The sequence below is a fragment of the Heterocephalus glaber genome, unplaced genomic scaffold, assembly GCF_053883595.1.
Source record: "Heterocephalus glaber isolate CG9 unplaced genomic scaffold, H.glaber_assembly_v1.0 deba00000943, whole genome shotgun sequence".
Taxonomy (NCBI): Eukaryota; Metazoa; Chordata; class Mammalia; order Rodentia; family Bathyergidae; genus Heterocephalus; species Heterocephalus glaber.
In genome coordinates this window covers 11,714,819-11,740,095 of record NW_028258175.1, presented here as the reverse complement: position 1 = coordinate 11,740,095, position 25,277 = coordinate 11,714,819, and the positions used below count along the sequence as shown (strand labels likewise).

At 42.5% G+C, this 25,277-nt stretch overlaps 1 protein-coding gene across 17 annotated transcripts in view; it reads left to right on the top strand.

The window, feature by feature from the left end:
* Positions 1-25,277, top strand: part of Iqck (IQ motif containing K) — a 128,023-nt gene that overhangs the window by 54,918 nt on the left and 47,828 nt on the right. For 6 of the 17 annotated variants that reach the window (XM_087208954.1, XM_004855822.4, XM_004855818.4 and 3 more), the window contains one exon: positions 5,085-5,169. The exons of 5 other annotated variants lie outside the window; for them this stretch is intronic. In XM_087208954.1, coding sequence (XP_087065080.1) covers positions 5,085-5,169 — 85 coding nt within the window. Of the gene's footprint in view, positions 1-5,084; positions 5,170-7,595; positions 7,919-7,985; positions 8,238-25,277 lie in introns of those variants that run through there. 6 more of the 17 variants (XM_021237236.2, XM_021237237.2, XM_087208951.1 and 3 more) reach the window with 5 other exon arrangements.

Sequence of the window (25,277 nt, the reverse complement as noted above, 5' to 3'; positions counted from 1 at the left end):
TTTGCACTGGTTGCTCCTTTCAAATCACAGTAGCTAACTGACCTGCGATCAGCTCTTATTCCTTACCACACAATTTAGAACACAGATGTTAGCATATTATCAGCTGTTCTTTTAATATTTTGATAGCTGTATTTCAGTATAATTGAATTGCCATAATCTTATTATTTATGTTGATAAAAATATTGTTCTAAGAAGGAATCCAAACTGCCCAAGTAGAAAGGGGTCCAAGGCATAAAAAAGGTGATGATCCCCAAAAGTAGGTTGGGAAGAGTGGAGGGGGGTGCAGTCTGCTTGTCTGCTCTGTTCCCCTGGCCTGGGCTCATCCTTTGGAGCTTGGGGAGAGAGAATGGGGAACAGGCTGGTCTCTTTAAGCTCCCCCTTAAGTCGAAGTTACTAAGGGGACTAAATAACATCACAATCTGGGCATATTTTATCAAACAATACCAAGTACCATGGCCTTGGTTTTTAAGATAGCTATACTATACCTGCCACCCACAGAGTAAACATGTGGTATGGCAGTTCATCATTTAGCAAGCTCTGTTATCTGGAGACATAGCAGCTTCAATGATGGGGTTGTTTAAGTGGGCCTCAGCTCTGTGTTTAACTGGGAGAATGACTCATCCTGATGCTAGGGTAATAACTGCTGTTGGTCCCCCAGGGTAAAGATTAGTGAGGGGGTGTAGCAAGACCACATCCCAGTAACTATGATTCTGAAGTGTGCTTTAAGGTTATCAGAGAGTAATGCTGCAGTGGTGCTGGGAGCTATTTCTCATGTCATAGAAAACTGGAATTAAAAGAATCCTGAGTTTCCAACCTAGGAGCCAGTCACTGTATGTCTAGAAGTATTGTTCCAGATGACCTCTGATGTATTTCTTGCAAATAGTTGAAGTTTGTAAGTCAGGAATGTGAGGACTCCCAGAGAGAGCCTCTGGGAAACCAGTTAAGGGGAGGGAGTGGTCACTTCAGAACACAGTGGGTGGATGTTACCCAGGACTTTATGATGCTTGATGCAGGGCCTGTGCTGCTGGGTCTTTGTAGATGGCTTTACATCTGGAACATTTGTGCTTTTGTGTTCTAAGAAAACAACTCAATGTCTTACCTAATGAAAAGTTGATAGAATTTGGATTCTGAAATTCAATTTGCAAAAGCAAACAAGTTTTTCTGCTTTCTACTTTACACTTTTTACTGGATGGTACCACTTTGTCTTACAACTAGATAAAGAAATGGATAAAGAACAACTTCTCAGATTTTCTTACTGGGAATTTTGTAAGCATACTATACCTTCTTTGTGCCCTACAAATATTTTATTTGGCATCCCCCCAAAAACGTGACAGTGCCTGTATACACCTGCCTGCACATTCATTTTTATACACACACCATCAGAAAAATTAATTTCTGTCCCTTCTTAGAATTATAGAATTGATTCTTGTAGTTTATAAATATATAAGTCATGTTTGTGGGGGGAGGAGAAAGACATGACAAATGAGTATTACTAATAAAACAAGGCTTCTTGGAAACGTACTCAGGAACACTTTTCAGCCTGATCGAATGCACAAAAAGGTCTGCTCTGGGGATGTCCAGTTTCAGCCCCTGAGGAGCCTCAGCTGCCATCTCCTGTGATTGACACTTTGATCTCCTCTCCCCTCCCCAGTTCCCTGATGATGAGCGCTTGCCTCTTTATTTTTGTTTGACCTGAAGCCAGTTGCACTGTTTCCAAAAGAGAGAAAAGGGCCTGGCAAAGCTTCTCTCCCTTCAAGCTGGCCTGCTGAAATGATTGATAATTCCCAGGGAATATTCTCTGAAGACTAAGTCCATTTAGCCTGATATACACTGGCTTTCTCATACTTATTCTTGTTTGTGAACTAGACAGTGCTGCATTATTTAGCCATGAAAGCAAGGATGTCACTAAAGGTGGCCTCATATTACTGCCTTAAAGGCCTATTAGGAAACTCATTTTGCTTTTTGAAGATGTCATTGTGATGCAGAGTGGTTCAGGGTTTCATTGCTGGCCAAAGCCTTTTGTTGGGCTCATCCAGCCTCGTGTCCTCAGAACCACAGTTCTCCCTTCCTCCTGCTATTCCCAGGTAGAAATACTGTTACTCTGAGCACTTCATGACATCTGCAGTCACAAACATACTTCAGGCAGGGAAATTGCAGCTGAAAAGAAAAACCTCATCAAATGTGCCTTCAGAGGCAAGTGACAGACCCACTCTGTTTAGTGTCCTGACATAGGGCTGTCCTGTAGAGGCTCAGATAAGTGAGGATCTGCCAAGTGGATACTGTATGGGCCAACGAAGAGTGCATTTTCTGTGATTATGGCACACACCTCTCATTTTTTTCCTTCTAGGCAAATTACTGTGTTTTCATCTATTTAGCACCCAACAGCTGCTAGACCCTGACTTCCATGTTCATGACCCTGTGAGCTGGCCCCTTCCCTGTTTCCTGGGGAGTTTGCAGTCTCAGCAGGAAATAGTGACCCTGAATGAGCCCCTTCACCGCTCTGTGCCTCACCGCTTTCAACCCTAAAGGGAGGATAACAATAGCCCATTTTTCCTGTTGTGAGGATCTGTTGAAATCATGTCTAGTACGCTGCCAGGCATGGAGACAGCTGCTCATTACTCAAGTATTTACGTGCTGGAATTGTCCTAGGTCCTTGCTACCAAGAGGAGCAAACCCAGGGCCAGTCTCTGCCCTCATGGAGCTTTCAGTCCAGGATAAGATTTGGGCATTAATTAGATAGTCACATGGGCTTATATCTCCAAATTGGACCAAAGACCAGGAAGAAAAGTAAGAAAAATGGCAAAAATTGGCCCCTGACCTAGTGAGAATAAGTTTTAAAAAAGCATTATAATGGAGCTGAGAAGAGGAATAAGAGTGAACTAGGAGAAAGTGGTGTCAGGTCTCCACCAGCCTTACGATGCATTTGATCAAATAAAACTGTCCTTCCTTTAGGGCAAGGCTGAGGGAGCAGGGTATGGGGGTGTGAAGCACTCCGGCCCCTCTGCCGAGTGCCCTGGGGCAGAGAGCAATCTGTGCAACTGCACAGGTGCCCCTTGCTTCAGGCAGAGGGTTTGGGTTGAAAGGCAAGGAAAGCACTTTTGCAAAGGCCTTGAGGTGGGAGGAAGGGAGGATGGCCTGTGTGAGGAGATGAAAAGGGCCAGTCTGACTGCCGCACAAAGGTGCAACCTGCTGGAGGGGTGTCCAGAAAGCACTCAGTAGCATCGGCTAGTGTTAATGAACTGTGGCATTATTCTCATAAATTCACCACCAGCACATCAAGGTCTCAGAAACACCAAGGTCTCGCTAGAAGCCGCTGCGTTTTAACTAGTGAGGGGAAATCACTTCGGGGATTGATTTGTCGGTGTCACATCACTGAGACTTAGGGAATGAGGACGATGAAACCATGAGGAGGAGAGACGTTTAGTGTGGAGCTCAGGGCGTCAGTGAGCCTCCAAGAGCGGGACTGCAGCCGGAGAAGGTTGCTCCTTCAGAGCCCAGAAAACAGGTTATTAATGAGGCAAGGAGAGGGAAACCCAGAAACAGAACCCCGAGAAAAGCCACCACATTATGGAACAGAAATGGAAACTGAGCATTAAGGCAGGGTTCCTAACAATGCTGTCATTTTAGGGTGTAATTATCTCTGCAAAGAAGTGGAAGATTCCCCTTTACATGCCTCTTAGAAAGGACCAGTCCGGCCAGAAAACCAGAGCTGGCACCAACACTGGACACCGTCTTGATAACCCTCTGTGCTTCCTGGCTTTGAGTTCTTTGATTCTGGAATCATTCAGAGGCACACTCACTCATTCAGACAAATACACTGTATGGAGGTTCTTTTCTTTCTTTTTTTTTAAAGTCAAAGTTAGGAGGGAAATAAAATCCCCAGATCCTGGAGAGTCATGCACTGCTGTCAGTTGCCTTTGCAGTCTGTTGCAGGCTGGGTATCCGTAAGGGTTTGCTTGGTTGATGTGAGGGCGTCAGCATGCTGTTGTGAGGGAAGCCTGGACCCGATCCTGCCTAGGTCACCTACAAGCTCTGTGACCTTGGGCAGGGTAGTCATGCTCTCTGCACACAGAAAGTTACTGTCAGCTCTAGCTGTCATTAGGAAGGGCTCTGGGCCCAGGGACACTCGGGGATCTCACACTTTCAAAGTCAATTTGGGGGATCCTGTCCAGGAAGCATCCTCCATATGATCCATATCCTTTCAGGGATTCACTCCTTTGTAGTCTGAAAAGTCTTTCCCCCCGCTTTTCGGAGGTAGCTGTGGTTTGCTTTGGGCCCACATGAGGAATCAGGATTAATACAGACTTATAAGACCTTGTCAGTTGTTCATGGCGCCATTAAATTTTTAGAGAGAAGAAAAAGCATGTAATCATGATTTTAATGTAGCTGTAATTTTTTAAAAACCTCATCATAATCTAAAAATCCCATAAGAACACAATCATCTGAGCCAGCACTGAGATATTTTGTTGCTTGATAAGATGTAAGAGCAGAACTTAAAAATATGCTCAAACTTAAACTACATTAACCTGAAATGCACACTAATCGGACATAAAGTTTAGTATTTTGGGCTGGGGATTTAGCTCAGGGGTTTCGCTGCTTGCTGTGCAAGTGCAAGGATCCAAGTTCAATCCCCGGTACCAAAAAAAAAAAATTTAGTATTTTACTTTCTGGAAAGAGATGAACTGGTGAATTTCCCTGCAGTGGAAATGGGAGAAAGCCCTTTATGATCTCAGTCCTAATGTAGACCATAAAGGCTGAGTTTCTTCTGACTGTGGCACTATGTCCATGTAGTCATGTGCTGGTCACATGTATGTTGCACCTGTGGGGCTAACGAGCAATCTGAGTCCTTCAACAGAAGAGAAGACGAACAGTGATTTGAGATTATGTTGGCTCTAAAAAGAATCCCAAATTTTAGTATAAAAATGCTAACTCCAAAATACACTTTCCTTTCAAGATTGACATTGTTGCTTTCTAAAAACGGGGATGGATGAGGCTCTTAATTAGAGAGATTTATTTTATCAGAAGAATTGCTGGGGTTGAAGAATTGGATCGCATGAACATATGACCATTTTATTGCTTTTCAGCCCACGGCCACCAATCCCACTCTCCCTCCTATTGACAGAAGAGGAAGCAGCAATTATCATACAATCCTTCTGGAGAGGCTATCTGGTAAGGGTCATGTGCAGGTGTGGCCTGTGGCTTGATGGGGAATTTCTGTGACATGGAGGGGCCATGGGGAAACGGCCCAGTGAATTTGAAACAGGATACAATAGCTCACATCCAGACTTCAGAAATGGGATTCTCTGTAACCTAGGTCTTAAAGAGTGGTTCAGAATTTCTACCAAAACTTATGTTGAATTATCATTACCATTAAAAGTATCTTCCAACCATTTTCCCATTAGTGGGACAGTCCCAAAAGCCCAATATGTAATTGATGTACAACAGAATGAGGGGAATTGTTCTGTCTTAAGTGCTAAGGTCCTCCTATCCCCATCCTTCCAATTGCAAGGGGCTTTGGAGCCCATTCTCAGTGCTTCCCAAAGGCTCAGTATGAAAAGCAATCTGTAAACAGATGAATTCAGCTCATCATACCAACAAACACTGTGGTATAAAAAGATGTGATAAAAGCTCAAAATGGAACTGTGGCTATATGCTGTCATCACTGGCTTGTATCTAGATGGCCCCTCAAAGCCTCATGTGCTCATAGGTAGAACCTTGGGAAGGTGGCTGGATCATGGGTGTTTGACACTGGGATTAAGGGTATGTGATAACTAAATTGCTTTATCATAGTTCTGGGTGGGAATAATGGAAGCTCCACCCTGGGTGTGGGTGGCACCAATCAATAGGCTTGTAGCCTGGATAGAATATAAAGGAACAGAAAGAAGGCAGGCTGGCTGTTTGCAGCTTGCTACCTTCCTCCTGCCTTGCCACTCCGTGAGCTATTTCTCCTCTGTGATGCCCCTCTGCCATCCACCCCTGCCTTAGAGCCAGCCAACTATGGACTGAAACCTCTCTAAACACTGTGAGCTAACATAAACCTTTCCTCTTTTAACTTTTAGTGTTGGGTATTTTGTCTCAGCAACAGAGAAAGTAACTAAGACAATCACACAATAGCTAGAAATGTCCCTCAAAGCGTGGAAGATATTTAAGGGGTCAATGTTTACTGTATGAAAGTTCCGGCTGTTCAAATCCAAACCTCTCCTGTGCTAAAATCACAACTGAGGGAGGCCAAGGGAAGAGGAAAGATCCTAAAGTCACTAGAAGGAAAAGATGGCTGATAGATGAGATGATCCTAAACGGTACTATAGAAAAGCAGGAATTGATCTCAGTCTTAAAGGTTGCAAGATACAAGATCAGTATACAAAAAAATCAATTGAATTTCTATACACTTAGCGGTGAACAATCTGAATATGAAATTAAAAGATAATTCCATTGGCAACAGCATCAAAAAGAATAAAGCACTTCAGAATAAATTTAACAAAGGTGCAAATTATACACTGAAAACTGCAAAACATCATGGCAAGAAATGAAAGAAGACTTTATCAAATGAAAAGACATTCTATGTTCATTATAGATGGTACTTCTCCCCAAACTGATCTATAGATTCACCACAGATCCTGTCCAAATCCCAGCTGGACTTTTAAAACAGAAATTCACAAGCTGACCCTAAAATTAAGAAGAAAATGCAAAATAGTCAAAATGATCTTGAAAGAGTACAATAAAGTTGGAGTACTCCCATTTCCACATTCATCAACACTGTGTGAGACTATAATGAAGACAAGCATATAGATCAATGGAATAGAACTGAGAGTCCAGAAATAAACCCTGTGTCTATAGCCAATTGATTTTTCAACAGAGGTGCCAAGACTGAGGAAAGAATAATGTTTTCAACAAATGGTTCCAGGACAACTAGATATCTACATGCAAAAAAAGTGAAGTTAGACCCCTACTTCATACCATCTAGAAAAATTAATTCAAAATTTAAAACCTAAATGAAAATGCTAAAGCTAAAAATCTTAAGACATGGATGTAAATTTTCCATGACTTTGGATTAAGCAAGTGTCTGTAGCAAAGATAAGAAGTAACAAAAGAAAAAGAATAAATTAGACATCATCAAAATTAAAAACCCTTGTGCTGGGGCTGGGGATTTAGCTCAGTGGTTCCGCTTCCTGCTTCGAAAGCGCAAGGATCTGAGTTCAATCCCCGGTACCAAAACAAAACAAAACAAAAAAACCCTTGTGCTTTAAAAAACAACACATGAATAAAAGACAACTCACAGCATGGGAAAAATATTTGCAAATCATATTTCAAATAAATGTCTAAAATCTCAGCCAGGTGTGGTGGCACATGCCCATTATTCAATCACTCTAGGAGGCTGAGGCAGGAGGATCACAAGTTTGAGACCAGCCTGGCAATCTAACAAGACCCTGTCTCAAAATGGAAAATAAAAAGGGCTGGATATGCCAGTGCTCCCGAGGTTCCATCTCTAGTGCCATGTGGTGTAACTGTCACCACCGTCCATCTCCAAGACTTTTCATTTTTCTACTCTGCCCCATGCAACACTAACTCCTCATCACTTTCTCCCTCACTCCCAGCCCCTGGAAACCTCCATCCAGCTCTGTGTCTCCCTGAAGGTGACCTCATGTAAGTGGAATCCTGCTGTATCTGTCCTTTTGTGGCTGGTTTATTTCACTCTGCATTATGTCTTCAAGCTTTATCCATGTTGCAGGGCTTGCTTTTAAAGACTGATTAATCTTCTTGCCATGAAACCTTACTAACCAGGTGGCCCATTCAAAATTATATTTTAACCAATTGCATTAACAGAAGAGTCACATGATATGAAGAGCTGTTTGCAGTAAAGCGTCCTTGGGAGCTGTGAGTTTATAATTAACTCTGTAAACAGGTCCCTGGTATTTCTTAGGAGACACTATGCACTTATGCAGGAGTAGACATTCATTCTGGTCTTTCTTCTCTCAAAACACTAGGCTAGTGGCTGGAAAGCTGGACTGCTTCAAGATGCAAAACTGCGTGGTTTTTAAAAGATCCATTTGAATCCTGTGAATGAAATGTGGCCATGGCTGGGAATTTAGCTCAGTGGTGCCGACGCCTGCCGCGCAAGCACAAGGTCCTGAGTTCGATCCCTGGTACAAAAATAAAAAATAAAAGAAATGTGGCCCTCTGAAAACGCTCCTTCCCACAGTGAGTGATTGGTGAGGAGTCGGACTCCACTGCCTTATGCATGCTCCTCTGTTTATGAGATTCCAGATGCCACTGGTAAAAACTGATGGAGAGAATCATGCTCTTGTGATGTTCAAATGAGGTTCTTAATGACCGATAATAATTGAAATTTCCTTAACAGTTTAGGAGGCTTAGACCAGAAAAATCCATCTACTGAATATTTATCCTATCTAAACAAGCTCCTGGAGTTTTATGCCTTCTCTTCATTTGTTTTATTTTTCTTCTAACTCAGCCCAGACACCTGGTGGAGAGTATTAGCAATCCCTGCTTTCTGCCAGCTGTCAACTCTCCCGCCAGGCATGGTGACAACTAAGAGTCACAAAAGCCATAAATCATCACCCATTATTTGATGAACATTACCGTGGGAGGTTATTACAGCAGCTCCTCTGTGGTCTTGCAAAATTACAAAATTTAAAAAAAGATAATGAAACACAATAACGGAATTCTGATCTCTACTTGCAGGAAACAATGAGAATCTTACTTATTTATACCATTGTCTATGTGAACTGACCTGGGGCGAATTGGGGGCCCCTAAAGGAGAAACCGAGTGAGTGTCCAAAGTGTGTGTGGGACAGGCCTCACTCGGGTCCACTGGGATGTGGGCCACAAGGTTCAGTTTATGACAACGAGGGGACCTGAATCAGGCCAATCACACCTAGTGAGACCTTCACTGAAGTGGTTAAGAAGGAGCAACTCTCTCTGCTCTGGGGTCACCCAGACACCAGGCTATTGGGGACCATTCACCACTGTGAGGAGCCTGCCAGAGAAGTGACTACAGAGGCCAGCAGGACCAAGATGGCCCTGAGGACACTGTTGAACACCTGGACCCAGCTAACCAATGAATCCTCTTCAGGATACATTTTTGTTGCTTAAAACTTAGAGTCCTGACAATATAATCCTCAGTTTAAAAACAAAAAATCGGGATTCGTTACCTCAACATGGAGGAGAATCTTGCTCCAAAATAAAAATCTGAATCTGTGCATGGTAATTCCAGCACTCTGGGAGGCTGAGGCAGGAGGATCACAAGTTTGAGCTAAGTCTGGGCAACTTAGTAAGATGCTATCTCAAAAAATATAAAAAGAGGTGGGGCTGTAGCTCAATGCCAAGGTCCTGGGTTCAATCCACAGCACTGGGTGGGTGGGGGGATCTGGGTCCATCATTGCAGAGTAACCATCCCAGTTTAGCTGAAGGAGAGACTGCGCCTATTACCTGGAGCCTGGCATGACTGGAGAAGGAAGCCTGCCCCAGGAGTATATTTTTCTAATACATGTCTATTTTTTAATCATGCGAGTTATACATACAAATTGTGGAAAAGTAAATGATACAAATTATCTGTTGATCCTCATCCTTCTAGAATTTGTCCTGTTGACACAGGAAGTTTTATTTTTTACAAGGTCAATCATGGTGATAGACTGTCTATGCCTGGTCTGTCCCCTAATGACGTATTGGGAATATTTCTTTGTCAGTACATGTAGATCTGCCTCACCGGTTGAAAGGTTTTGTGATATACATATGCGTCTTCCTGTGAATACGCTGAAGCATAACTGCTTTAACTATAAACAATTGGATATTCTAGTTTTCTCTGCTATATAAACAGTTTTATGAAAAATTCCTGTTCTTATGTCTGCGTACATATCTGATTTTTTTTTCTGCAAAAATAATTGCTGGCAGTGGAATTGATGGCTTAAAGAGTATCTTTCATTTTTTTAACCTTTATTGTAAAATTACCCTCTAAATCTATTCACCTGATTGCTTCCCAGCAGTGTATGTCAGTGTGCCGTAACAGCAGGTTTCGATGACACAGTGGAGAGAGGAAGAACACGAAGCATGTCGGGATCATGAGGGAACCATGCTCAGGAGTATGAGATGGGAGGGCCATAATGTTCCGTTTTATGGGTTGTGCACTGCACAATCCTTGGGAGACACCATTCAAAATCGTTATAGCAGACCTCTCAAGCTTTGAGAAACCTGGAAATTGGTGGTTGAGTAGCCATTTGTTACATGTTTCTTTTTTCTTTTATTCTATTGGTACATTTTAGGTATACAATATAATGACATTCATCATTGGAAATTTGCACCTTTACGTAATCTCTCTAGGTTCTTATTTTTCCCCCTTCCCCTGCCCTCCCTTCAACCCCTCAAAAACCAAAAACCATGGCCGAGTGCAGGTTTCTAAGTCTATAAGTAGTTTTTATTCTTTGTAAAAATAATACATGTTCTTCATAAGATACTTGAAAATTAGAAAAAGGAATAAAAACATTACACCTAATCTGCTACTGAACAACCACAAAAGCATTTTATATATTTCTTCTAGTCTATCTTCTACATATAATTTTTATATAATAATAAACAATCTGCATATAAGATAGTTTATTATTTTTTCACTTCGCATACTATGGGCAATTTCTATCTTGTTATCACTGGCCTTGAACTCATTGTAAAGCTCAGGATGGTTTCAAATTCATACCAGTCCTCCTGCCTCAGCCTCCCACTTGCTGGAATTACAAGTGTGCACCAGTATGCCTGGTATTCTGCACTTCTTTAGTTAAATTTAGGACTTTAGGCTCGTGTGTCTGTATGTCTGCATGTCTAAATATCAAAATTTTAAAACAATATTGAGAAAGCATTCATTGTTTTATTGTAATCCAGTTGTTAATGTACTCAGTTCATTTTAAAATTGCAGAATCATCTTGTTTTACATTTTATAGCGTCCCTAATAGTGTGTTTGGGTCTTGGTTTGGCTCTGAATATATCTTAGTTACTTTTCTTGTTTCTGAGACAAAATACCAGACACCCAAAGTTAAAGGAGGAAAGGTTCATTTTGGCTCACAGTTTGTAGAGGTTTCAGTCCATCGTTGGCTGGTTCCAAGGCAGGGTGGCATGACAGAGGGACATCGCAGAGGAGAAACAGTTCATGGCAGGCAGAAGGCAGAAGCTACAAGTGACAACTGGCAATAGTAGCTTCTTTCTGTCCTTTTATATTCTCACTCACACCCAGAACTATTCCATAATCACACACCCTTAATCCCAGCATCACACACTCTAGATCCAGCCACTTCTGAAAAAGCCCCACCTATGACCACATGAGTCTAGAAACAAATCATAACAATACGTATGTGCCGATAGTCCCAGCTACCCAGAAGGCTGAGGCAGGAAGATCTCTTGAGCCTAGGAATTCAAGGCCAGCTTAGGTAACATAGTGACACCTCTGCCTTAAAAATGTACTTCTGCTCAAACAATATTTTAAGTTGTGAAGAAGTGTGATATTTTCCCTCTTGTTAGGAATCTTACTGGTCTTCACTGAAAAGAAGAAATAATAAACTGTGTACAGTGGCCCATGCCTGTAATCTCAGGACTCCAGGAGGCTGAGGCAGGAGAATCACAAGTTCGAGCCCAGGACGGGCAATTTAGTGACTTAGTGAGACCTTGTCTCAAAATTTTTTAAAAAACGGATAGGTATGTAGCTCAGTGTGAAGGCCCTGGGTTCAATCCCCAGCACCGGACAAAGAAAATGAGAGAGAGAGAGAGAGAGAGAGAGAGAGAGGAGATATTTCAGACCTTAAGTCCTTTGGCGAGCAGCTTGCTCTCTGCATCAGAGAACGTACCCTGGGTCAGCTGACAAACTAAAAGGAAGAGCATTCCACAGACCCCAAATAAAACTGATGGAAGTTTAAGTGGATTTGATTTAGTTTCATTTTTTCCTGAAAGCCCACTCCTTTATATTAGAGAAGCCCTGACCTATACAGTTACATAGAAAATGGATGAAGAGCACAGCCCAGGATGAAAACCAAGCAATTATGGAAAGGTTCTGCAGGGAATACACAGAAAAGGTCTTGTTCCTCTCATATTTTTCAAAAGAAAGCAGAAATTCCAGCCTGAAAACAGAAATTCTGCTCTATGAAGATGTTTCCTCCATGGCAGGCAGCTGGCTGGGCCACTGGGCATGACAGTGTGTTGAGAGGAGGCAGCACTCAGGGTCCTCATCAGTAGTCTTGGCTTTCTTGTTTTTGTTGTCATAGCTGCCTGGAAAGATCTGCTTTCTCTCCGTGTAAAACATGCCCTGTGGCCACTCATAAGGAATGTGGCTTTCTCATGACAGAGAGGCCTGTTTGAATGCCAGCAGGTCAGGTTATTGACACCCTTGGGCAGGTTAACTTCTGAAGCATGGTTTTCTGTCCCTAAGATGGGAATAATAATATTTCCCACGTATTAAGATTGAATCGATTATATAAATATATGTATGGCTTGGCACAGGGCCGGGCACATAGTACATCTACAATATTAGTTAGAATTATTACTGTTGTTGCTTCTATTTTCCTCTATAGGGCATCGTTTAAAGACCAACAAATGACCTCTTTGCAGCTCCTTAGTGACACCAAACAAGCTCCTGGCTCAGGGCCTTTCACCTTCTCTTTGTTCTTTGCACCTGCAACTGATTGGTCATGGTGCCTTCCCACACTTCTTCGGGTTCTTCCACAGTGTTGCACCTGGTCACTAAACCAGCACCATCATCTCTTCTACCCTCTTCTCACTCTGCTTTAGTTTCTTCCCATTACTTGTCACCTACCTGACATTGTACTACATATTCCCTTGTTTGTCAAGAGAGCAGAGGTTGTTGGACTCTGTATCCTCAATCCCTAGAATAGCATCTGACTTGTAGTACATGTGTAAAATTTTTTAGATGAGTGACTGAGTTCCTTCTATGATCTTCCCAGTGAGGGCTTCTGAGAATGAAGAAAAGCAGACTAGACTGTTGTGTTTTATAAACCTTCCTCTGCAGTTTATGCAGGCGCTTAAACATGGGCTTTTGTGGGGAGTTGCTTATGCACCGGGACCTTGACCTCAACAGCTGCTCTGGCTAATCCCCCAGAGATGATGCTAGAGGGATGTGTATTCATTTCATCATTGGCCTTTATGAATCATCTCTTCACCAAGCCTTGTAATGTGAGGAAATTAAGTCTGCTGTGGGAAATCGTGACCCCACACACAGGCTTGACACGAGAGCATCAGCTCACGGGTCATCTGGGTATCAGACAGGAAAGATGGAATTTCCTTCCGACTGCTGAGATCTGCTGGCAGGTGGGCAGACTCTGCCTGCAAAAGTGAGACATGGTATTGTGCAAAAGGAATGCTAAAAACAGGCCACCACATCGAGTTACCACCAGTTCCCCTTTGTTGGCGCACAGCTACCTTTCAAGGACTTCTGAGGAGCTGGTCAGACCCTTTGTGACAATCTCCGCCTGGGGTCACTAGTGGGAATTCCATATGGAAATATTTATCTTCTCAGTGGGCTCCTCTTGGTTATTTGTTGACTTACTAATACAGTTTCAATACATTTTCACTACCGCATTAACTTCCAGACCAGAAAATTCAAATCCAAAGAAGTCTTTGCTTTAGGCTGCCTTAGACATATTTTTGGAACCCACATGCTGTATTTGAATTTGGGCTTGAACATTTTGTAATGGCTAGGAAATGCTCATGAGCTATCAAGGAGTCGAGGCTGCCTATGTAAGTCCCACTGAACAAGAGGGATGAATCCCTGAATTTCTCAACAACATAGAGACCTTGCTGTTAGACTGGAGATGCAAACATTCTCTGCTAATGTTGAGAGTGGAATGTGCATCAGGATGGCTGCTGCCACTCCTTCTGCCACCACTCGGAGTCCTATACCTTCCCTTGGCACATGGCTCCCTTCTTCCATAGGCAAAGGCGTACTGAGAGCCTTGCCAAGGACAAAGCTGGGTGCTATATAGAAACACACTCTTCCGTACTGCAAGGACCCCAAAGACATTCTATAACAAGAATTAGAATATTAAGAATAGCAAAATCTAGTATTTTGGGTCATTTGCTGTATTCCAGGCACTGCACTAAGCACCTTACAGACACCATGTCCTTTCCACCTTATGCCAATCCTGTAGAGCAGTCCAATATATATTGACTACCTCGTGTGCAGATGAACACACCACAGCCTACAAGCCCGATGTTACCTGTCCAGCATCACCCAGTGCCAAGGACAGTTCAAGCCTAGTTCTGATTGTCCTCAGAATCTCATCTCTCTTTTGAAAAATTTTTTTGCATTCCTGGCAGCAGTATATGAGAGTTCCAGTTGCTCCATGTCCTCAACACACTTGCTATGATCTTTTTTCAAGAGAGAAGGTCTTGCTGTGTTGCCCAGGCTGGCCTGGAACTCCTGAGTTCAAGCGACTTCTTCAGCCTCCCAAGTCATTGGGATTACAGGCTCTTTCCACTGCACTTGGCTTGTTCTTTTATTTCTGGCCATTTTAGCAGTATATAGTGGTATGTTAGTGTGTATGTGTGGGCACATGTGTTTTAATTAGGTTTATTAAGTAACACACTACATATTGTAAAATTTACCCTTTCAGTGTCAAGGTTCTGCATTCTGACCAATGTGACAGCCTAACCATCTCCACTCTCAGGATATAGGACCTTTACGTCATCCCCCAATGCTTCCCCTCATGCTTTCCTTTTGTGGTCCATCTGCCCTCGGCCCCACCACCTTCTCCTTGGAAATTACTGGTCTTCTGCCCCAGTAGCTTTGCCTTTTCTAGAACATCATATAAATGCAGACATGAAGTACACTGGATTCCAGCATGGCTTCTTTCCCTTAACCTGATGCTCTTGAAGTTCTCCATTGTGACTGGGTGTCTAGGCAGTCCCTTTGTCTTTATTGCTAAGATGAATTCCACTGTAGAACCCCAACAAAAAAAGAAACATGAGAGCTTGTATTTTGGTTTTTTAAATTTGTTTCTGTTTGTTTATATGTATTTTTTGAGACAAGGCCTCACTATGTAATCTAGGCAGGCCTTGGACTTGCGATCTTCCTGCCACAGCCTCCCAGGTGTTAGGATTACAGGCATGCACCACAACACCCACCTCAGCTCTTAACCCTGCTGACGAATAAACACATGGCAGTTTTTACCCATGGATTGCAGTGGTGTCACAGTTTACTGTGTAACAAAGTCATCATGGAAAGTTCCTACTTTTTGATATCCAGGACCTCATTCCCCTGAGATTCTTGTTCAATTAGTTGTGTATGAACAGAAGATGAATATGTTTTAAAAGCTGCCAGGTGACTGTAACATGCAACCACAGTTGAGATCCACTCATATTTTCAATTGACTGGATGATCCAAGACAAATTGCTAAACTTCAGTATTAATTTTTTTTTTGAGGCAGGGTCTTTCTATGTAACTCAAACTGGTCTTGAACTCACTATGTAGCCACAGCTGGCCTTGAACTCACCATGATCCTCCTGCCTCAGTCTCTTGAATGCTGGGATTACAGATGTGAATCCCACACCCGACGATCGATCAATTTCTTTTATTTTTAATTGAGAATCGTAATAGCTGCCTAGGATAGCTTCTCACCTTTTGTGAAGATCAAAATGTATTTAAATATAGCAACACACAAGACAATGTTCTGTAAACTGTGGATGCAGAAACGAATGGTACTGTTAAGGTCATAGTTACAGATGAGTGTCCTTCCTATTAGAAAAGTACTGGAGGTTCTGTTTCCAAAACAAATGAATGAGGTGTAAAAGACCAAGTGAGAAGAGCAGTGTTCCTCTGTCAATTTTCTGTGTGTTATTGGAGGATTGCTTGATGTGGGAAAAAGAAACAGGGCCACCAGCAGATTGGTGGAGCAGAGAAGCAGGACAAATACATTCTTTTCAAGACCATAGTACTGCTGGCATTACCGAGCATGCTCTTCAGCAGGATGAGTTAAGCCGGTGGGTTTGCTGAAAATGAACACTGATATCACTAGAACAGGGCAAGTGGAGACCTGGCACCAATGACAGCATTACCAAGCTGCTACCAGCCAGTTCCTGAGTCAGAGTGAGCTAGGGAGGGGTCTCATCACTGGCATCTCATGATGCTGCTTTGCAACCACATGTGACGACCTCATGGAAGGGTCAGCAGGTCTGTTTGTTAAGGACAAAAATGGCCCCCTGTGTATGAAAAATTCCTCATTGATATTTTTTGAGGGGAAAGAGCAGCTACTCACCATAAAGAAAAAGCAAGCTGTACAAGAGCTGTCATGTTATAAAGTAACATGAGTGTCTCCATGTGGAGACCTACCCCAACCTTCCTCAGGTGGAATCACCGTTAAGAGTTATGTGTGTGTGTCCTCCATGCCTTTCCTTTTCGTATGCGGACATTCATGTATATTTATTACATCATGTGCTGCATGCATATAAATATAAGATGTATCTTTGTGAACATGTGCCCACCCCGGGTAGTCATTTTGCTTTGCTTTGAGGGGAACTTTCCACATCAATGCATGTGGATCTATTCTGAGCATCTGTGTTTGAAGGAATCATCCTACCAAGGCAGCCAAACATTTCTCATTCAGAATCCTCCAACCTAAAAGTTAGCCCTCAGGCTGCAGGGCTGCAGAAATCTTTAGGAGTTGGTCTCCCTTTCTACTTCCTCATAAAGACCCAACAAGCAGTTATTTGAGGTCCAGATTCTTCTTCCCTTCCGCTTTCCCTTGAGTGTTTGGCTTCTCTATTCTTGCTGCCTGCATTATGGCTTTCCAAACTTCCTCTTCTGTCCTTCCAGAGAGGGCATCACCCGGTGCAGCTGTTCCAGGACAGGTATGGGGAGCATTTCCTCCCTTTGTGTTTGTTTTTTAGCCCTCTCTGGTCCTCCTCCCTCTGGGGACAGCTGCCCAATCAGGGGAGCCAGTATCATGTAAAGGAGCACTTCCGTTCTCAGCCAGGGTTTGGTTGTAGTTTCTGGCTGACTTCTGACACAGCCCAGGTGAGAACAGATGGTATCTGGCCCACTGACAATAGCAAACAGCTTGGTGTGAGTCACGCTTTCCTGGTCAACAATGTGCTGCCTAAAACTCTCATTTAAGAGAATTATTTTTTTATTTTGCAATTTATTAAAGATAATTACTTTGCATTTTTCCAGCTAATTTTGAAGGCAGTGTGGTAGAATTATAAGCCAGCAGGCTGTACAATTAGATGAGTTCATTCACTAATATTCATGCACTGCTATGGATTCAGCGCCTGCTATGTGGTAGGCAGGGAAGCCTTGTTCTAGATACTGGGCATACTTCAGAGAATAAGACAAAATCCCGGCTCACATTCTTACAATAGACTAGAAACAGATACAATAAATAAACAGATGATATAATGCCAAGAAGTATATCGGTCAGGGACTGTGAGGGTGCACTCAGTAGTAGAGCACATGTTTAGCATGCTCCAGGCCCTGGGTTTGATCCCCAGCACTGTCACACCTCAAAAGTGCACTAGTGAGCTATGGTCATGATAATGTCACTTAATAAACCACCCCACAACTTACAGCTTCATTTTTTAACTCACATGTCCACAGAGCAGTCAGATTGCAACTAATCTAGGCTGGGCTCTGCTACGTGTGGCTCCAGGCTGTTGGAGTCTATTTGGTTTTGTTTGTAGGGCTCATTCTTCTGAGCTCAGCAGGCTACCAGTGGCATGTTGTTTGGACAGCAGAGGTTGCAATGAGCAAAAACACACATAACACATCTCAAGACCTATGCTGGAGATGGCACATGACTCACAGACATCCTATTGGCCAAAGCAAGTTACGTGGCCAAACCCGCCATCAATGGGCCAAGCAATTATACTCCTTGCTGAATAATTATCTATCACTTAAACCTAAATAAATTAAGTGAAAGGACTAGAGGATAACAGAGGGAATTATTTTAGGTGGTGAGACGGTCAGGCAAGGCCTCCTTGAGAAAGTGTTGAGGAGAGCCTGAATGAAGTTCATTCTAGGCAGAGGGACAAAGCATGGGCAAAGGTCTGCAGGGGTGAGTGATACAGAGGACCAGCAAGAGGGTCAGGGTGGTTGATGAAAGTGAGCCAGGGTGAGTGGGAGAGGAGGTGAGAGAATGGTCAGGGACCAGATATTGTAGTGTGAAAGGGGAACTGTTGTTCCAACTGTGATGAGAAATGATGACATGGTTTTGAGCAGAGCAGTCACATGATTTGACTGATTTTTCTTCAGAAAACTGTGATAGCCAGAATCCACCATGACTTCCCAATAATCCTTACTTCCTAGTATTCACATTTTTGCAGAGTCCTTTCTCACATTGGACCGGGGTAGATATGTGTGGCTAATAGAATACGGGTAGAAATATGGTGTGCCACTTTCATGATTAAGTTATAAAAGATACTATAGTCTCTCGCCTTCTCTTTCTGTCATCATTCACTCCGAGGGAAGCCACCTGCCATGTCTTCAGCAGCCCTGCCTACATGACAAAAAGCTGAGGCCTTCAGCCAACAGCCATATGAGTGTGCCATCTCATGATGGTACTCATCATGGTACCATGATGAGTGTACTCATCAGTGGATCTTTTGGTTCAGTGGGGCCTTCAGATGACTTCAGGCCCAGCTGACATCCTAACTGCAAGAGAAATCTTGGACTCACCAAGCTAAGCTAGTCATGGACTCCTCAGACACTGTGTTGCTATTATTTTAAGCTGTTGAGTCCGAGGGGTTATTTGTTATGCAGCAGTGGAAACCAATACAATAACTCAGCCTGAGAGAGAGGGTAGAAAAACTTGAGGATAAAGTAAAAGCAGGAAAACTATGTGTATCTATATCCTTCCTACTCAGTTGTGATCCACAGACCAGTGATACCCTCATCATCTAGCCATCAGTTGGAAATGCAGAATCTCAGACCCCACCCTAGACCTCCTGAATCAAAATCTGCTTCTTAAAAAGACCTCCAGGCTAGTCTTGGCTTGATAAAATTTGAGAAGGGGGGTGTAAGCATCAGCCTAGGTAAAGGAGAGCCAGGATGCAGATTTGAATTCTGGCTTGCCAACCCTGTAACTGCCAGTAAATTTCCTAACTTTCCTAAGCCTCTGTTTCCTTTCTGTAAAACAGGGATGATAATAATAGAGCTTTCCCTCCAGGGTTATGCTCTAGGGTATAAATGAAATGGTGCCTGTCAGGTGCATGGCAGAGTGCTTGGCACATTGCTAATACTCAATAACTATTAGGTTAAATGACTCAGTTTGATTTGCACATTTTTTTCTCTAAGACCATATTTCCTGATAGTGTTCCTTAAGTGCATTTTTAGATTCCCTGTCCAATAAAATATTATCTTTTCAAAATGTCCTTGAGCTCTCCATAAAAACTTTTGTCTGTGCCCTGCATGCTTCCAGCCATATCCCCAGAATGAAGGTACCTGATTTCCATGGTCATTGTCAAGGACTAGTTCTCAGGGCAATCTCAGGGGCACCCTGCAGCCTGAAGTAGGCCACAACACTACAAATAGGGGCTTTGGGCTAGCGTAAGTCTAGCTTCCCAGGCCAGGGCCTTCCCCTTCCCTTCCTGTGCCTGTTCCTGTGATTGTTTAAATGTACTTTAGGTTATAGCTGCAAGTGTATTCTCCTTGATATGTTTGGAAAACTCTTTGCCGATCTGCCAGGCTGTTAGCAAAAATTTCTTTTCTATTTGCTCAGTCATAATATACCTGAAGTACAAGGAGTGATCAAAACATATAGTGAATATTTAAATAGCAAAAGTTTATTACAGGAAGAGACACATTGCCATTAATGCTCCTCGAAATACTCCCCCTTGCTTCAAACATACTTATCTTTCTTCTCATTTTCTGAAGCAGTTCTGGAAGTCCTCTTTTGTGAAAATCTTTACGAGGTGTGTTAAAAAAAAAATATGGTAAATGGTGTGGCGAGTGCCATCCAGTGGAAAGGCAGGCTTGTAAAAGCATGATGGTGTGTCCTCTGTCCTCATCCACTTTATTCCCCAGATCTGGCACTTGCGATTTCTGGATCTTCTCCAAAGTCAAAATGATCATGAAAGATAAACATTTTGAGTTGATTCAAGACATCAAGGCAGCCACAGCAGTGCAACCAAAAGGCACATGTGAAAGAGCACGTCCAGAACTGCTTCAGAGAGTGGCAAGAGCAATGGGATAAGGGTTTGTTTGAAACAACAGGGAGTATTTTGAGGGGGCTTAGTGGCAGTGTGTCTTTTACTGTAATAATTTTTTTAAAAAATTAAACATTCGCTTTGATTTTCAGTTATACTTTATATGTGACAAAAACCAATAACCAAATTCCAGATTTATGCATGGTTTGCATAGTGTTGGCCCGGGGTCTCTGTGCCATCCTTACTGAACTTCTCAGAGCCCCATTTTCTGTATCTATAAAAAGTGGCTGATAATGAATTCTAGTTCCTGTGGTTGTTTTGAGGAATAAATGAGAAGACCACAAATGAGCAGGACTGGCCAGATAACTTGAAGAGCCTAATGTAAAATGAGAATGCTGGGTCCCTTGTTCAAAGTTATTAAGAATTTCTACATGGCGGCCACAGTGCATAAAATAAGTATGGGGCAAGTTCCACAAGCAGAGCCTGTGGGACTGCACAGGGCAATACCACGAGGCCAGACCCCCACACAAGACACTTAGCACCCTACCTGGAACCAGGCCCAGCAACATTCCCAGTGTTCCCTGAAACCTTTTTAAAAAGGGCTAAACAACTCCCTTTAAGGCAAAGTTTATGGGTAAATTTCACAGCTGCAATTTGAATCATAAACTACCCTCATACTTAGTGCCTTGAATCCCGAGCAGCTGATTATTTTTCATGATTTTGTGGCTGGTCTCACCTGGACTCACATGGGGTCAAGTTCAACTGGTAGCCAGGCCAGCAGAAGGGCTAAGCTGGTCTTGCTTATGTGCCTGCCAGCAGCGCTGGCTGTTGGCTGAGGCACTTCAGTTCTCTTCCATGTGGCTTCTCATCCTCCAAAGAACCAGATCAGTTCAGTTTCCTTAACCTCACAAAGTCTCCTTGAGGTCTGGTTCTTGGACCATGCCTAAGAGCACTCCTGTTATCTTCCATTGGTCCAAGCAAGTCACGAGGGTTGCCTAGATTCAAAAGAAGGAGACAGACTTGCCCACTGAATGAGAGAAGTGGCAATGTTTCCAAAGGGGCCAGGATCCAGGAGATGCAATTTCCTGGGGACATGGTTTTCAGTCTTTAGCCTGCATCTGAAGTATCTAGAGGGCCTGTTAACACAGGGAGTACAGGGCCTCACCCCAGAGCATCTGAGTCAGCAGGTCTGCATGTCAAACAGACTCTCAGGGGATGGATGCTACAGCCGCTGCTCTGGGGACCACACTTTGAGAGTCCTGGCTGGGGAGTTACAAGTCCACACCTAGTAAGCAACAGTGACTGTCAACCTTAACTGCACATCAGAAGTACCTGGGCATCTATGACAACCTGAAGCCAATCAGAGGCCATAGTAGTGAGACTCAGGCAGCAGTAGTTTTTTTAAAGCTCCTCTAAGAGATTCCAATATATAGCCAGGGTTGAAACTACTACCTTAGAATGAGACTACTCAGGTTCAAGTTCTAGGTTATAGTATGTACAAGTTTAAGAAAGTTATTTTACCTCTCTGTGACTCAGTTTTTTCATTAAAAAGTAAGCAACAAAGCCAGGCATGGTGGTAATCCCAGCACTTAGAAGGCTGAGGCAGGAGAATTGCCATGAGTTCCAGGCCAGTCTGGGCTACATAGTGAGTTCAAGGCCAGCCTGGACTATATAGCAAAGCCCTGTCTCAAAAAACAAGCCAAAAAGAAAGAAAGAAAAGAAAAGAAATGTAGTCGACAGTGCTTACTTTATAACTTTACTTTTTTTTTTGGTACCAGGGATTGAACTCAGGACCTTGCGCTTGAGAGGCAGGCGGTGGAACCACTGAGCTAAATCCCCAGCCCTAGTGCTTACTTTATAGATTTGTTTTGAGGATTAAAAATTAATATGTAAGGGATGAAGGTACCGCTCATTGAGCACTTTGCTTAGTATGCACAGTGCCCTCAATTTGCTACCCAGCACTAAAAAACAAAACAAAACAAAAATATTTCCTCATTGTTTCCTAGAATAGTGCTGACACTATTATATAGTGGAAATACTCCATAAATATCAGCTCTGGTAAGACAGAGATCAAAGCATTGTGCAATAATATGGTTTTTAGCATAGCATACCTTTTTATAATTTAACCCTGTAAGTCATTGGAAAGTTCATCAACTATCTCAAATGCCTTTGTAGCTTATGCATTCCCTGATTATTTGGCCAGCAACTGCCAAGAGTCAGATATACTTTATTTGAACTGTCATCACTGAGCTGTTAGGGGAAATTCCATTTTTCTTACGGATGTACTGTGATGGCACCTTGTAATTAAAGGAACTTTAATATAAAATAGGTGTGGCTTCCTGGAAGAAGGCTTTTCAGCTCTGGTAGTACAAAGACTGCCCACTGAAAAACAGCTGCTGTTCATGAGTCACACAGATCATGACTTACTGACCACTCAGTTATAGCCCGGCAATCCTTCTTGGCTTAGATTCTAAGCATTTGCAATAATCAACATGGCATTCACGTAAGAACTGAACCCAAGCTGAAAGGATGTTAGTAGTAAGGATTGTAGTATTATGTCCATTCATTGTCTTTCATGAAAGTGGGGTTCTCAAACTTTCCAGATCACTGGACTCACTGGGACTCTTGGACATTCCACTTCAAACACACTAGGTCAGAATCTACAGGGAAAGGGCCCTGGATTCTTTTTTTTTTTTTTCGTAATGGGGACTGAACTTGGGACCTTGTGATTTCGAGGCAGGCAGCAGCACCACTGAGCTAAATCCCCATCCCACTGGATTCTATTTTGAACAAGTGTCCTAAGTGATCTCAACACCGTCAAGCGAGTTTAGGAAATAGACTTAAAAGGACAATATTTATGTAATACAAGTAGAGAGCAGGCAGAGGTAATACGGGAAGAGGAGGGTGGAATAGAGGGCTGTCGTTCTAATGCCCACTCAAGCAAAAGAACAGGGGTTGGTAAACTATAGCCCCAGCCACTGCCTGTTTTTGTAAGTACACTTTTATTGGAAAAAGCCATGCCCATTTTGAAACATATTTTCTATGGCTGCTTTTGTGTTATAATGCCAGAGCTGAATTGGTATAATAGACCCTGAATGGCCCACAAAACCAAAAATATTTACTGTTTGATTCTTTACCAACAAAAATTTACTGACCCCTGGATAAAAGATATGACCTCAAGCCCATGCAAACTTGGAGTTGCAGCTAAGATCTTCTATAGTTTTGGGCTCATAATTAAGAAAATAGACTAACAAGGGAAAGGAGAGTCAGTCAGCAAATACAACCAAGTAGAAAATTCTGGCCCCTATGAGTAGCAATTTGAGCCTATGAAATAAGTATGCTTAAGATGATTATAGAGATTTACCAGAAAAAAAAAATGTAAACCTTTCTGAGAAATTAACACAGCATGAACAAAGGAGAAAATTCAGATTTGAAAAAGAATTAAGTGCAACCTGCAGAAGTGAAAACAATTGAGTGAATGGGTTAAGCAGAGCTGCTCAAACTTCAATAAGCGTCAGTCACCTAGAGAGTTTGTAAAACAGATTCCTGGTTCGGTTCTGTGTTGAACGCTGATGAATAGGGCTGGGTGGAGCCTGTGGATTTTCATTTCTAACAAGCTCCCCAGTGACACAGAGGCTGCTGGTCCAGGATATTTCAGGTATCACTTAACTAGCAGATAGAGCTGGAGGAGCAGTTGGTAAACTTGGAGGCAGAGGTAGGGGAGAGGGAGATGGAGAAGGAGAGGGAGAGGGAGAGGGGAAAGTGGGGAGACAGAGACAGAGAGAGAGAGTGGAAGAGAAGGCTTTAAGAGACAAGGATAGAATGAGAAGGCTCAACGTAAGTCAAGGGGGCAGTGGAATGAATGGTAGGGAAGCCATATATCCAGAGATATTGCATGAAAATATTCCAGAATTGAAGAAACATGAATCCCAAACTAGCAAAATAAAGACGAAGCCACACAAGCCAGGCAAGGTGGTACACGCCTGTAATTGATCACTCTGGAAGGCTGAGGTAGGAGGATCTCAAATTGAAGCCCAGCATGGGCAACTTAGCAATTTAGTAAGTCCCTTATCACAAAATAAAAAATAAAAGGGCTAGAGAGGTAGCTCAGTCGGAAAGCTGTGGATTCAATCTCTAGTGAAGAAAAAAAAAAAGCACATGAAATGCTTCATGGTAGAACTATGGAATAATGGAATGCCAAAAGCAAAGTGAAGAAAAGCCTTCAAGCTGCCTCCCAGGAAAGATTACCTGCAAAGGAAAAGCAGGAGACTGATTACAGCTATCTAATCAGCAGCAGTATGTGCCAGAAGACAGCGGCATGTAATATCTTCTGAAGGGAAGTTAACATTCAGCTTAGAATTATATACCCACTAAATTATCATTCAAGACCAAGAGCTATAAATAAAGACATTTTAGATTTGTATCTCAGCGAAAGATCTCCTAAATAATATACTTGAATTTGAAGGAAATTGCACCCATAAGAAAGGAGTGGGAGGAAGAAACTATGGTGACTGAGCAAGATGATAGATCTAAGTAGGTATTACCAATGGGAGGTAAACAAAACTAAACTACTAGACAACAGTAATATGAAAGCTGAGAGTGAGAAGATTAGAGGTGAAGCATTCTAAAGTCTGTATTGTTTGGAAAGAGGCTGGACAGATCATTTCTTTGTTGTTGATGTGGTTTTGTATTTGAGGCAGGGTCTCACTATGTAGTCCAGGCCTTGAACTTGCTATGTGTCCAGGCTGGCCTTGAGCTCACAGCAGTCCTCCTGCCTCAGCCTTCCAAGAACTGGGTTTATAGGTGTGTGCCACCATGCTCTGCCTAGTTTTTTAAGTTGTTTATCACATTATAGCAACACACTGAAAAAATAGAATGTGAACCAACAAATCAGTGGCAGGAAACAAATGGAATATAGAAATCCCAGTGTACTAGAAAACAGGAAAAAAGATCAAAAGTATGATAAATTTTAAAAACCCAAAATAAGATAAGAGAGCTAAATATATCAGTAACTATAATAAATGTAAATAAATTATTCTCTGATTTACAGAATGGATAACAAAAGGAAGCTTCCTCTATGCTAGAGGTATGAAGAGCACAAAATGACCCAGAATAGTTGAAAGTAAAGAGCT